This window comes from Macrobrachium nipponense, chromosome 23, assembly GCF_015104395.2.
Source record: "Macrobrachium nipponense isolate FS-2020 chromosome 23, ASM1510439v2, whole genome shotgun sequence".
In the NCBI taxonomy this organism is placed as follows: domain Eukaryota; kingdom Metazoa; phylum Arthropoda; class Malacostraca; order Decapoda; family Palaemonidae; genus Macrobrachium; species Macrobrachium nipponense.
Genome location: NC_061090.1, coordinates 51,435,173 through 51,450,172, shown reverse-complemented (window position 1 = coordinate 51,450,172; position 15,000 = coordinate 51,435,173). Strand labels below are relative to the sequence as shown.

Below are 15,000 nucleotides of genomic sequence, written 5' to 3'. Positions count from 1 at the left end.
TGTATTTACGAGCAACAGACTACTACAGTAGATTCACATCAACCGTGCATCCGATGTCTAGGCCAGTTCCTTACGGCGCTCCTGATTGACTGTTGAGAAGCCAATCACAGAGCTGGAAACTCTGTCTCTCGAGAGTTCACATAGGCGGGATGTATGTTCCACCTCTCCTGAGGGATACGTCTTTCAAGAGTATCCCTCAGGAGATTTGGGATATACCTCCAGCCTATGTGAACTCTCTCGAGAGAGACTGAGAGTTACCAGTCCTGTGATTGGCTTATCAACAGCCAATCAGGATCTCTTGGGGGATACATATTTCAAAAGTATCTCTCAGGAGCTCCTGATTGGCTGTTGATAAGCCAATCACAGGGCTGGAAACTCTCAGTCCCTCGAAAGTGTTCACAGAGTGACGAAACAACTGTAACGAGGAAAAAGCATGATTAGGAAGAAAGTAGTCTACATATTCTTTACTACCGTAAATTGAAGGTTTAGAATCGGAAAACACTTCCACAATATGAAGATCCCTGCGAGAACCGTACCTACTGATACTACTAAAGCCTTTGGTTTCAATGTACGTGTGTATGTATGTATTTATGTATTATATATATATATATATATATATATATATATATATATATATATATATAATCACAGGAAAACACCAGTCATGGGAGAATATTCATAAGGAAGCAAGGGATTTGCGTGCTTATCTTTTTACAGCTGTGATGATGGGGCTTGACCCCGAAACGTCGATTAATAAATTAGTGATAGAATTATCAGAAGACGTTTTCCTTTCTTCCTTATGAATATATATATATATATATATATATATATATATATATATATATATATATATATATAAAATGATCTTCCCGACAGAAACTTGTGACTCCCTCACCCAAGTGGTTTTGGCCCTCCACAGGCCAACTTCCCTGGCCTAGCAGGAAGCCTGCCACCCTGTGTGCTTGTTCCATGTGAATAGGTTTCATCTACTGAAATAATTAATAATTGTGAAATAATAATCATAATAATACATAATAATAATAATGTAGCTAGTTACTGTAAAAGAAAATTCACGAAGCTGTAAATTTAAATTTTATTCAATTACTGAAAGACCAAAAGCAAAAATATTCACTAGAATCACATTGTCTTGTTGGTCTTCATGAACCTGCAAACTTTTAGCGATTGCATTCCATGCTAAAGTCTTATACTTTATGGGAGGGGGGTTCTGTCCTTAAAATGAATTGGAGAAAGTGGTTGCGTCTTCGTGAGAAAATTTTGCCTCCCACCACGTCCTCATCTTTTTTTTTTTTATTTATTTTTTTTTTCCCCAATGCGCAATATCACCCTTCCTCATTATCATTTTCGATTTAACTACGAATAAAAGTCAAGACGGCGGTGATTAAATCAATAATTGACCTCTGCAACACCTGTGTTTGAACTCAATATTTTACATCTGCAACACCTGTGTTTGAAGGGCGTCTCCAGATTGTGAGTCATCGTGCATGAGCCTATAAGAACCTCAGGTTCTGAGGGACGGAATCATTACGCCCAACGCAGTCAGGTGAGTGGAATGTTTCTGTTCTGGAGCACGTAAATAATGCAGACAGCTTTTGAGCTTAGACATGACCGAACTCTCATTTTTTCGCATTTGCCCACATGTTCAAGATTACATCCGTTTTCTATTTATCCATTTGAAAAAATCAATCCTAAACTTTTCTTCGCTAAGAGACCAGCTTTGAAAACTTGTCATTAAAACCGTTAGAAATCAATGCATGCATTTGAAAGCTGAAAGAAAAGACAGTAAAAAACACTTTTATCAAAAGACCAGCTTTTATATTATAATCAAATTTTCCTTTAAATTTTACATTATATTGTCAATACTATCTACGAGAAGCAGCACATCAGTTCCTAGAAATTGGTTCGTTCCAAAGTCTATAGATAAGTTGTCAACTTTGGAAATTGTTCATTCCAAGCTCAGTAGATAATCTATTAGACCTTGGAAATTGGTCCATTCCAAGCCCTATTGATAATCTAATAGATCTTGGAAACTGGTCCATTCCAAGTTCTAAAGGTAATCCTTAAATTTTGGAAATTGGTCCATTCAAAGCTCTATAGATAATCTAATAGACCTTGATAATTGGTCCTTTCCAAGCTCTATAGGTAATCTTTTAAACACCTTGGAAATTGGTCCATTCCAAGGGGCGCACTACAAAAGAGCGGATTCGAAAAGATTAACAAACTCACCCTTAATGCAGTTACAAAAGATTATTCGCTTTTGACTGGCTATATCAATAAGTTTCGTTCAGTGTGTCTTAATGATTCACAAAGTGTTCAATGTTGTTGTAGCCGGTTGATTACACCTTGATGGTCAGCCAGTCCGTTGTGTTCATCCTGTGCTGTGCTGAACAAACAGGAACGAGTTTGCTATTTCCCAGTACAACAAATATATTTCAGGAGAAATAGATAGACACAATTATATGAAGAGTTTGAAAAGATGTATGACGAATATTTTATTATATAAACTGGTTTTATAGAAACACACATTTCTCTTTACATGACGAATACAGGATTATATAGTGTTTTATAAAGGACTGCAGGGACAAGCCTGCACTGAGGTGCAAGAAGGATATACTTATATACTTAAAAATATATATTTTTGCTGCTTAAAAATCCTACTTCCCTCTCCCCTTGGTAAGCAGAGGGAAACAGATGATACCATCTGGCTAACGGAAGAGGTGAGCGATCGTTAATGAACGTATGAACAATCGGACTTGGAGGAGAGTAATAAAACGAGCTTTTGACTTAATATTCTACCGCGCTTTTGATACCAATATATCAGCAACTTTTGCCGCGCTTTTGATAAGCTAATCCGCGCTTTCGTAAAACGCCGATTCCAAGCACTGTACGTAATCCTTAAACTTTGGAAACTGGTCCACTCGACCAGCATAGGCCTAACGGCCAAAGGGACTTTGTATCAACTGACTCAAGGCAGCATTTTTTCATTTCGCTGTTAAAGCTGAACATGTAATTTTGCTATATCCATTCGTGGTGGTAAAAGATGACGGGCGATATCAGACGACGGTCTTTAGGACTTCACACTAGGCCTAGTGCAGCAGAAATTGGTAGAATTATGACTGGCGAAAGAGAGAGGAGAACGGAAATTAAAGCTCACTATATAAAGTGAAAATAACCTCAGCATCCTCCTTTCTTTTTCAGAACGAAACACAAAGAGCTTCCAAAAGCAACCATGAATGGGAGCTTTAGATTCTTGTCTGGCATAGCGCTGCTGATGCTACTTGCTCTGGCGGTAAGATGGGGTTGAAGTTTGTTCTTTGTATAGTGAATTCACTTGACACCTATTCCTTCAAATGAAACCCCTGATATGTGCCTCAAAAACTTGTTTAACGACTCTAGCAGTATACAAAATATTAATGAACAACATTTACACAGCTTGCTTACATTAGCTGTGTGTGAATGTTATTTTCTGTTTAACAAAGATTCACACGCACAGAAACATGGTCTAGTAACGGAAAACCTTTCGATCCTACTTTGGCTTGATAATTATCCCAGTGCTTTGAAGCCGTTGTATTGCCGACGATATGTAGGTGATATTTTTTAATATTCAGATTTGAAGAACATATTCACCTGTTTCCTGAGCATTTTAACTCTAAACACCAGAATATTGAATTTACTTCAGAACTACAGAAAAATGATACTTGAGCTTTCCATGGCATGCTTGACACCATTTATTCGACATCTGTTTACAGGAAACCAACAATTACAGGGATCACAACCAAATTTTCCTCCTGTATCCTTATATAAACGGAATTTGGTCTCTAGACTCGTAACTCGTGCTTTGAATACTTGCTTAGATTTTTTATCTTCATTCAGAATTTCAGGTTATTAAAGAAATGCATCATAAGAATTATTTTAATATTACTTTCATAGATGTTATGTTTGCAAAGAGGAGGTGAAAGACGATTCATAAACACCCGACAGCCATTTGCATTAAAGTACTGAATAAAATAATTGGCATGTGTTATATGTTTTAATACTTATATTAGTTATGCGGTTCTCTTTTAATTTAAAAAAATATATATATACGAAGAGCTTCTTCGTCGAAGATGTCGGTTTAGGAATACGGTCCTTAGACTCATTTTCCATTCTCTCCAGGTGAGTGACTCCCATGGAGCTATAGTTTAAAGATCTGCCCTATTGCCAATTTTACAAAAACAACAACTGACACGTGTATGACACACGTTTTCAGTTCCAAGTACTTTTAATCAAGGTTTAAAGAATATTCTTTAGCCTTGCTTTTAATCTCCTTCCTATTCCGCCCTGCTCTCGGTCTCTCTCTCACTTCTAAATCTTATAGATTTTGTTTTATTTTAACAAATCTCCATCAGAACTATTTCGTCAATACTTGTTGTTGTCAAAGTCACTCTACACTTCAGTCAGGCAAAAACTTTATTGCCATAGGTATACGTGTGATTGCTTTTATTTCATTTAGTATTTTGTTTCATTTTTGTGCTTGCGCATTGCCAATTTTTATCTAACCTAGGTTTTTACGTGACTGTATTCCAGTGTCCGTATAATTTTTTGGTGATTTTTCCATTTGTCTTTCTGTGTATTTTGTTGTCAGACCTGATGATAGAGATAGATTACTCCGAAACCAGTAGTCATCACTGATGAGTAAATGACGTTTTATGTACAAGTATTGGCTTTAATCTCCCTGTCAAGACGCTTTCCACCGGATAAATCAGTTGCACATACACACATACAGGCGGCTCAATGGCGTGGTCGGTATTGTCTTGGCCTGCCACCTCGGTGGCCGCGAGTTCCACTCTCGGGCATTCCATTGAGGGATCAGAGATGTGTATTTCTGGTGATAGAAGTTCACTCGTGATGTGGTTCGGAACCAGAGGTTATTCAGTTCAATGCAATGTATATTATATATATATATATATATATATATATATATATATATATATATATATATATATGGGTGTGTGTGTATATAATTTTGTGAGAAAACATTAAGAAATAATAAGCAATTAGAATTGCAGTTTGGCTGACTGCATCAAAACAAATTTATTTTCTATCAGTCGCCATTTATGTCTCTATCGAATTTGTTCCACATCTTTATTTTTTTATGTAAGTCTAGCATGTTTTACTTTTACTTAATTTTGAAAACAAATCATTTATGGGCTCATTTATCGATGTATTATAATTTTACCCTTCTATTTTTGTGTTTATTAGGCTCAGAGCACCACGACTGCCCCCAGATGCGATGTAAACGGTGGCACCTGTGTTCCCTGGGATTCATGCCACGGTCACGCTGAAAACTTACACTGCGATGATGAAAATGATATCTGCTGCGTTTATGATGTTCGCTCTGAGACTAACCGCTCTAATTGTAAGTACCCACCCACACGCTCACAATACAGACATTATATATATTCGCTCTACCTCGGAATTGTCTTATTTCCATATATGTAAACCGAAGGGGAATTTTTCAGTTAATAATAATTTTATATATATATATATATATATATATATATATATATATATATATATATATATATATATATATATATAGGTATATACACCGGTCTTAGCAGGCGAACGTCCTCTTCTGGTTTAATGCTACATACTAAAATCAGTGAAACTAAAGCAATTTTCCCCTGGCATCATTGACTGAGTTGCTAAATTTTTACTTTGGTTTCTTTTAACATATCTCATGCTTTGCTTTTATTCACCGAGCATATTTAATTGCTGTTATAAGAATGTTCAAGTGCACCAAACAGCAGTCCCATTGTTAATTCTTTCAAAATTTCACACACACGCACACACACACACACACATATATATATATATATTAATATATATATACTATATATATATATATATATATGTGTGTGTGTGTGTGTGTGTGTGTGTGTGTGTATAGTATTTCCATATATATATATATTATAATATAATATTATATTATTCCCAAATACCGATAATATAACCTACATGTGTACAACAGACAACATACATAGTACTATACATATTATATATATAGATATATATATATATAGATATTATTTATATATATCTATATATCTATATAAATATATATATATATATATATATATATATATATATATATATATATATATTGTTCCAACAGGGGTTCCAGGAAGACAACAGCTCTCATGATAAATCTACTCAGACGTTTCGGGCCCCAGGACATCATCAGTCTGGAATTAAAATTTTTGTTTAAAAACATTAAACTAAATTAAAACTATAAACTACAAATACAAATTTATCATAGTTCAAGATTCTTATAACTTTGAACAGGCATAATTCAGTTATTGTGTTTTTAATCAAATGTCCCTTCACCTAGAGATAGCGAAAGATGTTGCCTATATAGGCAATGCCACATTGGCATCTTGAAGGCCAACTTTGCACAGAGCTAGATACGTTTTTCCGCCAGTGTCCACCACTTCCACAAAAGCTTGTCGACTGAAAGCTAAATTATGTCTGAAAATGACTGAAAACCAATTCCTTTGACAGTTCCTTTTAAAATTTGTGTGTTGACTTGAGCTAAGTAAACATTCAGATGAAAGCGAAAAGTATGTGGTGAACAAAAGCAAATGGAAGAGGAAAACTAAATCTTGCAAAATCATCTGCGTGACTAAAAAACGATTCTTCCCAGATGATTGCGGTGGAATACTTCCGCCTGAGCTCTGCCGAGTTGGTTATGATGGTGTTTGCCTGAGTAAGTGTGAGTCGGGAAGGGTTCCAGTAGGGTTCTGCAATAAAGACTGCAAATGCTGTGGCTGCCCGATATCTAACAAATGCGAGGCAAACTCGGGCTATTGCACTCCTCGAGATTGCAAATGTCGAGGTGTGAAGGTCTCCACGTGGTGTGGTGGAAAGAGATGCACTTGCTGCTTACCAGGTAAGTCGATTCAGCATCGGTCTGTGTTGCTCGTTAGAAGACGAACAATTGTTGTCTCATAAAGTTGTGTACATTTTGGTATAGAAAATTGTTGTTGCTCCTTAGTAATGATTATTGTTTCTCAAGTTCCAATGTTTCACAAATTTAGCATCACCAAGGATTTCAAATGTTACAAAGACCGCTATTCCACATTGGATTTATTTTTGCAAAAGCAACAAGTGAAAATAGTTTTGGGTCGACGCTCCATAGATTCCATGACGTTCCTTAAAGAATAAGGAAGAAATACGAGTAGACATTTTCATATCACAAGTAGCATTTATTAAAAAATAATCAAAGTGAATAACATTCAAACTACCCTAACTCTGCTACAAAACAGACTGAGAGGCAGTAACCAAAACAGGTCGTTTTACTTAAGATCAGTTCCATCACAAACACTCCCATTTTCTTTGCTTATTCCTACTCTTCTCGAAGATATCTGAAATCCCAGTGGAAATTTCAGATATATCTTCTACCATTATTATTTTCCTGTAGACTGCCCAGAGAGCGAAAAGTGTAAAGCGAAGCAAGGAAAATGCAGAAAGACCTGTCCTGATGGAGAAAAGCCGATGCCAGGAGTTAATTGCCTTGGTGGCTGCAAATGCTGTGTTCCAAGTGAGTAAATATCTTCTACGGCCATGTGCAATGCTCTTTAAAAACTCTATTGTAGGGATGTGCCCAAGTATCGGTATCGGTGGTATCGGCTAGTTTTTGTGGTATTGGTATCGGTATCGTTGAATTTCTGGCTAATACCAGCCGATACTTCCGTCATTAGTATAGGAATGTAAAATCCTGCCTAGCTGGCATAATATTAATTTTCTGTGCCACTTTTCATTTCTAGGATAATTATATTGAGTATTGTCTTTAATAAAATTATAATTTTAACTTAGTTCAGGTCTAATGGAATTATAAATTTAATAAGTCTTAGTTCAGATGGTCCAAGTCCAGTATGAGTTTGAACTTGCAAAGAGCTTATGCCTTTTTTTTATGTACCGGTATCTCATTTTTCTTTGGATTACTTAATAGAACCAATTTATGTATTGTAATGAGGCAAAGGATTAACCCCTCCATTACCAAGACCTTTCATAATCTAAATAAATAAGTCTGTTAGCTGTTACTAGCCAACATATAAATTAAAACTCAAAATAAAAGTATATATCAGTGATTTCAGATTGCTCGTGACCCCATGAATTCGAGTAAGCACTGCGTACCTAAATTGTTAAACGTCTTCTAATGGTAGCCATAATATAAGCCAAACTGTATCCAGGTAATAAAGGGATTCAATACTTAATAGTTATACTTGATGTTCTTTTTCAGTCAAATTTCTGCCTTTGAAATTGTTTATGTAACCCTATTATATGACCTTTCAACTTTTGAACCTTTAATATATAACCAGAGAACAAGAATGATTTTAGTAACAATATATATTCTCCTAAATAACAGTAATATGGAGGTAACAGATATCGGTATAGGTATCAGCTTCAAAAGTTGATATTGGTATCGGCTTCAAAAGTTAGTATAGGTATCGGCTTCAAAAGTTGGTATAGGTATCGGCTTCAAAAGTTGGTATAGGTATCGGCTTCAAAAGTTAGTATAGGTATCGGCTTCAAAAGTTGGTATCGGTATCGGCTTCAGTTCGGCTTCCAAAAAGTTAGGTATTCGGCTTCAGTGGTCGTATGGCTTCAAAAGTTGGTAGGTATCGGCTTCAAAAGTTGGTTTATAGGTATCGGGCCCTTCAAAAGGTTGGTATTCCGGTATCGGCCTTCAAAAGGTTGAAAAAAGGTATAGGTATCCGGCTTCAAAAAAAGGTTTGGTAAAATTCGGTATCGGCTTCAAAAGTTTGGTTAGGTATCGGCTCATTAAAGGCGGTTATTCGGGTATCGGCGGGCCTTCAAAAGGGTATCGGTAACGGCTTCAAAAGTTGGTATCGGTATCGTCTTCAAAAGTTGGTATCGGTATCGTCTTCAAAAGTTGGTATCGGTATCGTCTTCAAAAGTTGGTATAGGTACTATCGGCTTCTAAAGTTGGTATACGTATCGGCTTCAAAAGTTGGTATTGGTATCGGCTTGAAAAGTTGGTATCGGTATCGGCTTCAAAAGTTGGTATCGGTATCGGCTTCAAAAGTTGGTATCGGTATCGGGCAAAAATTTGGTATCGGTGCATCCCTACTCCACTGGTAATGAAAGTGAAATTTTTCGTTTAGTTGACAATTTCAATCATGACTTCCACATGCACTAAACTAAATTTTTCGGTCATTTCCAAAACGCTAATTTAAAACAGCACAAAATTGGGCTTTAAATATCCCAAGATTCACATATATCTACTACCATTATTATTTTCCTTGTAGAATGCCCAGAGAGCGAAAAGTGTAAAGCGAATCAAGGACAATGCAGAAAGACCTGTCCTGGTGGAGAAGTGCCGATGCCAGGAGTTGAGTGCCTTGGTGGCTACAAATGTTGTGTTCCAAGTGAGTAAATATCTTTTACAGTCATGTGCAATGCTCTTTGAAAATTCCATTGGTAATGAAAGTGAAGTAATCAATCTGTTTAAACCATATGTTTCACCAAGACCGATTCTTCCTAGGTAATTGCACTCAAATACCTATTCCTGAGGAATGCAAACTTTATGACGGAGTGTGCCACCGGGAATGCAGAGATGGCAGGATTCCTACAGGGGTCTGCCGTGGAGACTGCAAGTGCTGTGGCTGCCCAATAAAGGACGAGTGCAAAAAAAGATCGGGCGTTTGTGTAGCAAGTCCTGACGTCTGTTATGGTGAAATAGTCCCCGAGTGGTGTGGTGGAGAGAGGTGTGTTTGCTGTTTACCTGGTTTAGGTAAGAATATCCAGCGCTCCGGCTGTGTCATGATCGTTGTGAGTTGAATCATTTCATCCCTCTGTGTTAAAAGCCCATCCACACGGCGAGCTATGCTCGATGAACTGCGTTCGATGTGGTGGCGTCAGAAGCGGGGAAAGTGAGAACTGTTCTAAGGCCGTATTCTAGATGGCCTTCACTGTTCCCGCTGTTTCTTCGCTTCTGACGTCACATCGAGCAAAGCTCGACGGTGTGGACGGGGCCTTATGCATCGCCATCTTGAATTGAGAAGGCCTGAGAGACCCAAGTATGAGTCATCACCATTCACAAATTTGTATTTTTGGTGGCATTTATCAGTTATTTGCAGAATGTATAATTGTTGTGTAAGTTAATTATATTTTAGTCTTTTGCATTATTAGTATCCTCTGGACCTGGTTAATATGATTAAATATAAAGGGAAATCACTGCAGAAACAGCAATGAGAACAAAATAGTTTATTCACAGAAATGAGTATATAATACATTTTTATACTTAGAAAGGAGGACAAGAGCACAAAAATGGTCACAAAAGATGCCTCCCTCTTTAGGAAAAGGTATAAATGGTATATACAAAATAAATATTCACTACAATTTACAGCAATTGTTCCTCTGAATCTTATTTCATCAGTGTATTCAGCTTTCTCTTTTTTGTAAAAGTTTTGCAATTTTGAATGTTTTCATTACTTTTCTTACAATAATTGTTTAGTAGGGCATTGGAGGAAGCAAATATCAGCATTTTTTGAATTTTTTCTATGCTATGTCCAGCATCACAATCATTTAGAGGTAAGAAAGCATCATTATCAGAAAGGACTGTGAGTGAAATGTCCGTGGCTAATATTCCTTTGATACATTGATTAGATAAAATCAGGACACAGTGACAGTTTATCAATGGTTATATAGTTAAACAGAATTGCGTTTACTACAGATTACAGATTCATGCGGATAAAGAAGCCTTCCTCTGCTTATACCGTGAATGTAACTGTTATTGTCTGGTAACCTATCTTTTGTTTCTTGGCAAGTAAGTAAGTCTTTACAGGAGCTACACTTACATTTTTTCACAACAGCATACGCACAATAGTCAGCAAGGTATGTTATAACCGGGAAAAGATCCATACATTTATCAACATCATCTTGACTGACATCAATATGAAAAAAAAATCGTTATTTCCGGACTGCTGATTATTCATGCACTCCCAGTTCGTTTCTTCGAAGATCTTCAGTTCGATGTTACTATTATTAAAAGTTATTCAGAGAACAGACATTAACCTCAGTTTTTTATCACACTCGAACACTTCTCGTAAGGAAATGATGTAATTACTGCCAGCAAGTCAACGATATTTACCAAATCTATTTTCAAGTTGATCGGTTTGAAATTTAACTGGTAAGACATATTTCACTTTTAATCTTTTTGCACAGTATTTTGTTATTTCTATAACTGCACTGGTTGTGTGTTTTAAAGCAGTGAATGTTTCCCTACTCAGCTTTCCACCAGTTTTAGTAATGTTATTCCAGAGATCTAACCAGAAATGGAATTTCTGTAAGAAAATATAATTCTCGTCATTTACAAAATACGTTAGTGGAGTAGCAGGATCAGACGCCTGGTGATGACTCATCGCTATGTTTTGAGTGATCGCACAGGCCTTGTCAATTCAAGATGGCGATGCCTTAAGTGAGTTTGGCACAGAAAACCCTTTCTGCACTTGACTACTGGTTTCAGTTTCTTCATTCGGATCTTTCCTAGACAGTGACCACCCAGCGTTTTAACCCCGGTGATGTATCCTTCTTGGTACTAAACTAAATTTTTCGATCATTTCCAAAACACCAACTTGAAACAGCACAGAGTGCGCTTTAAATATTCCAAGATTCAGATGTATCTACTAACATTATTATTTTCCTGTAGACTGCTCAGAGAGCAAAATGTGTAAAGTGTATCAAGGAAAATGTAGAAAGACCTGTCCTGTTGGAGAAGAGCTGATGCCAGGAGTTGATTGCCTTGGTGGCTACAAATGTTGTGTTCCAAGTGAATAAATATTATCTTCCACAGCCATGTGCAATGCTCTTTGAAAGCTCCATTGGTAATGAAAGTGAAGTTTTTCGTTTACTTGATAATTTCGATCGTGACTTCTACATGCACTAAACTAAATTTTTCGGTCATTTCCAAATCACTGATTTAAAACAGCACAAAGTCGGCTTTAAATATCCCAAGATTCACATATATCTACTACCATTATTATTTTCCAGTAGACTGCCCAAAGAGCGAAAAGTGTAAAGCGAATCAAGGACAATGCAGAAAGACCTGTCCTGTTGGAGAAGAGCCGATGCCAGGAGTTGAGTGCCTTGGTGGCTGCAAATGTTGTGTTCCAAGTGAGTAAATATCTTTTACAGTCATGTGCAATGCTCTTTGAAAACTCCATTGGTAATGAAAGTGAAATAATCAATCTGTTTAAACCATATGTTTCACCAACCGATTCTTCTCAGGTAATTGTACTAAAATACCTATTCCTGAGGTATGCAAACTTTATGATGGAGTGTGCCACCGGGAATGCAGAGATGGCAGGATTCCTACAGGGGTCTGCCGTGGAGACTGCAAGTGCTGTGGCTGCCCAATAAAGGACGAGTGCAAAATAAGAAAGGGCGTTTGCGTAGCGAGTCCTAATGTCTGTAATGGTGAAATAGTCCCAGAGTGGTGTGGTGGAGAGAAGTGTGTTTGCTGTTTACCAGATTCAGGTAAGATAATCCAGCGCTCCGGCTGTCTTGATCACTGTGAGTTGAATCAAAGCCCGTCCACACGGTCGAGCTATGCTCCAGCGTTGCCACCGTGAGCACACTCAGTGTGGGTATCAGTGTTGCCAATGCACTTACATCCACATAATTTGCCTCCGTAATCGTCAAAGTCGACTATCAATAAGAGAAGGATATTCTTTTTTGAGTTTACAAATTTTTATACATGTTTAAATTTTTATTATTTAACGAATAAATTATACAAAATTAAACTGTGTATATATTTTTTTATGGTAGGTTTTTTCAGTATCAAAACTTAATTACCAAAATTGAAAGCAAAGTTATAAGTGTGGTTTTTTTTACAAAGAAAGATGCAGTCTTAGTCAGTGTGGCCACAAAGAGATGCCAGATACCGCTATTTGACCGCGTTATCAGACAAAAAACGACAAAACGGCACTGGCAACGCTGCTATGCTCGGCGAACTGTGTTCGATGTGGTGACGTCAGAAGCGGTGAAGTGAGAATGTTCCTAGGCCGTCTTCTAGATGGCCTTGACAGTTCCCGCTATTTCTGCGCTTCTGACGTTACATCGAGCAAGGTATATGAACTCCCTTATTCTATATACCTTGACATCAAGCAAAGCTCGACCGTGTAGACGGGGCCTTATATGAGTTTGGTGGCACTGAAAATTCTTTCTGCCCTTAACTACTCTAATTCGGATCCTTTCTAGAGAGTGACCACCCAAGGCGTATTTAGTATAACCGGTGGGGAGGGAGGGGGATTACTGTAAAAACGCAAACAAAAGTAAATATTCGTCCTGGATAACGACCCTCGGCCTCTAAAACCCTTGGGAGTCACTATAAGCTGGGAAAGATCCTCAAATTCTAGTATTTCATCCATGTTTTAGTTCTGTCAAATTTTCCGAATAAGATAAAAAAGACCTTTGTTACGTCGTAATTATTTTTGCGGATGTAACAAAAGTAGTTTTGGGTTTGCATTTCAGTAAATGTCATCACATGCACTGAAGAATAATTAGGGGAATGTGAATTAACATTTCCACATCGCCAATAGAATTTATGCAAAAATAATCAGGGTGAACAGCATGCGAGTTACCTGGACTCCTTATTTTTTCTTACTTTTCGTCAAGGTACCTAGAATACCGATAGAAATCTTACATATGCAAATATATACAATGGGTCCTTTTATGTTTGATAAGTTGCTGCTAAGAAACTCACAATCTCGTGAAAAACAACCTGTGTAATAAAAATCCACAATTATATAGTAAGTTGTATTTCAATTTAATATAGACAAGCGAAGACTTTCGAACTCCTCGTCAGTGTTAACGTTAAAATGCAAAGCTAGAGAGAGGAATAGTTTTCTTATGAAGAGCTTTAAAAAGTGGGCGGGGCGGGAAGATAACAGATGTCAAGGAGCGTGTTTTGTTTTTTTCTTGTCATATTAACAGCATTTTTAAATGCAATGGATCAGATTCATTTTTGTATTCTCTGTATTTTCATTAATAATCAATTGCCACCTCGGTGGCAGCGAGTTCGATTCTCGGGCATTCCATTGAGGCGTGAGAGATGTGTATTTTTGGTGATAGAAGTTCACTCTCGATGTGATTCGGAAGTCACGTAAAGCCGTTGGTCCCTTTGCAGAATAACCACTGGTTCCATGCAACGTAAAAACACCATACAAACAAACAAACAATTAATTATCAATGTGTTAGGAAGTAATTTGCATTATTTTCCATGAATTAACGAACCACAATCCCAAAGAGAAAGTTCACCTGCTAAGACAAATAAATCTGGGTCTCGCATCCAAACGAAACAAAAGTAAAACGTCCTCTCTCTCTCTCTCTCTCTCTCTCTCTCTCTCTCTCTCTCTCTCTCTCTCTCTCTCTCTCTCTGTCGTATTATAGTTGGATTCACTTCTAAAATTCACGTTTTGGGTAATTCTGACCTTGCCATATTTCGAAGGTGACAGACCAATCGCAAAAGTTACTTATAATTTTTTTTTACCTTTCTGAAACTCGATAAGCTTGCAATCTAAGGTTTACCAAGCATCTTCCTCAAATATTTTTAGCCTTCATTTGGTTTTTTTTTCAAATCTTTCCACGCAGAATGCCTAGAGAGTAAAGTCTGTAAAATACATCATGGAAAATGCAGACTGGACTGTCTTCCAGGAGAAGCCCCGATGCCAGGAGTTTATTGCCCATTAGGCTTCAATTTTTCCTGCAAATGTTGCGTTTCAAGTGCATAGATATCCTGTACAGCCAAGTGCAATGTTCTCAGAAGCTCGATTGGTAATGAAAATTTAAATTTTTCGTTTAGTTAATAATTGAGATCATGACTCAGACATACAATATACGATATTTTCTCTTTATTCCGAAAGCATTGTCTTTTCCTCTTCTCACCATAACAAGAATGTGAGGTCAGTTATGGTG

At 37.1% G+C, this 15,000-nt stretch overlaps 1 protein-coding gene across 1 annotated transcript in view; it reads left to right on the top strand.

Moving 5' to 3' along the window:
• The window catches only part of LOC135196434 (balbiani ring protein 3-like), a 148,641-nt gene that overhangs the window by 131,810 nt on the left and 1,831 nt on the right, over positions 1-15,000 (top strand). The window contains exons 3-10 of the mRNA XM_064223269.1: positions 3,217-3,307; positions 5,260-5,416; positions 6,704-6,949; positions 7,481-7,600; positions 9,333-9,452; positions 9,569-9,817; positions 12,076-12,198; positions 12,313-12,561. Coding sequence (XP_064079339.1) covers positions 3,248-3,307; positions 5,260-5,416; positions 6,704-6,949; positions 7,481-7,600; positions 9,333-9,452; positions 9,569-9,817; positions 12,076-12,198; positions 12,313-12,561 — 1,324 coding nt within the window. The 5' untranslated portion in view covers positions 3,217-3,247. The remainder of the gene's footprint in view (positions 1-3,216; positions 3,308-5,259; positions 5,417-6,703; positions 6,950-7,480; positions 7,601-9,332; positions 9,453-9,568; positions 9,818-12,075; positions 12,199-12,312; positions 12,562-15,000) is intronic.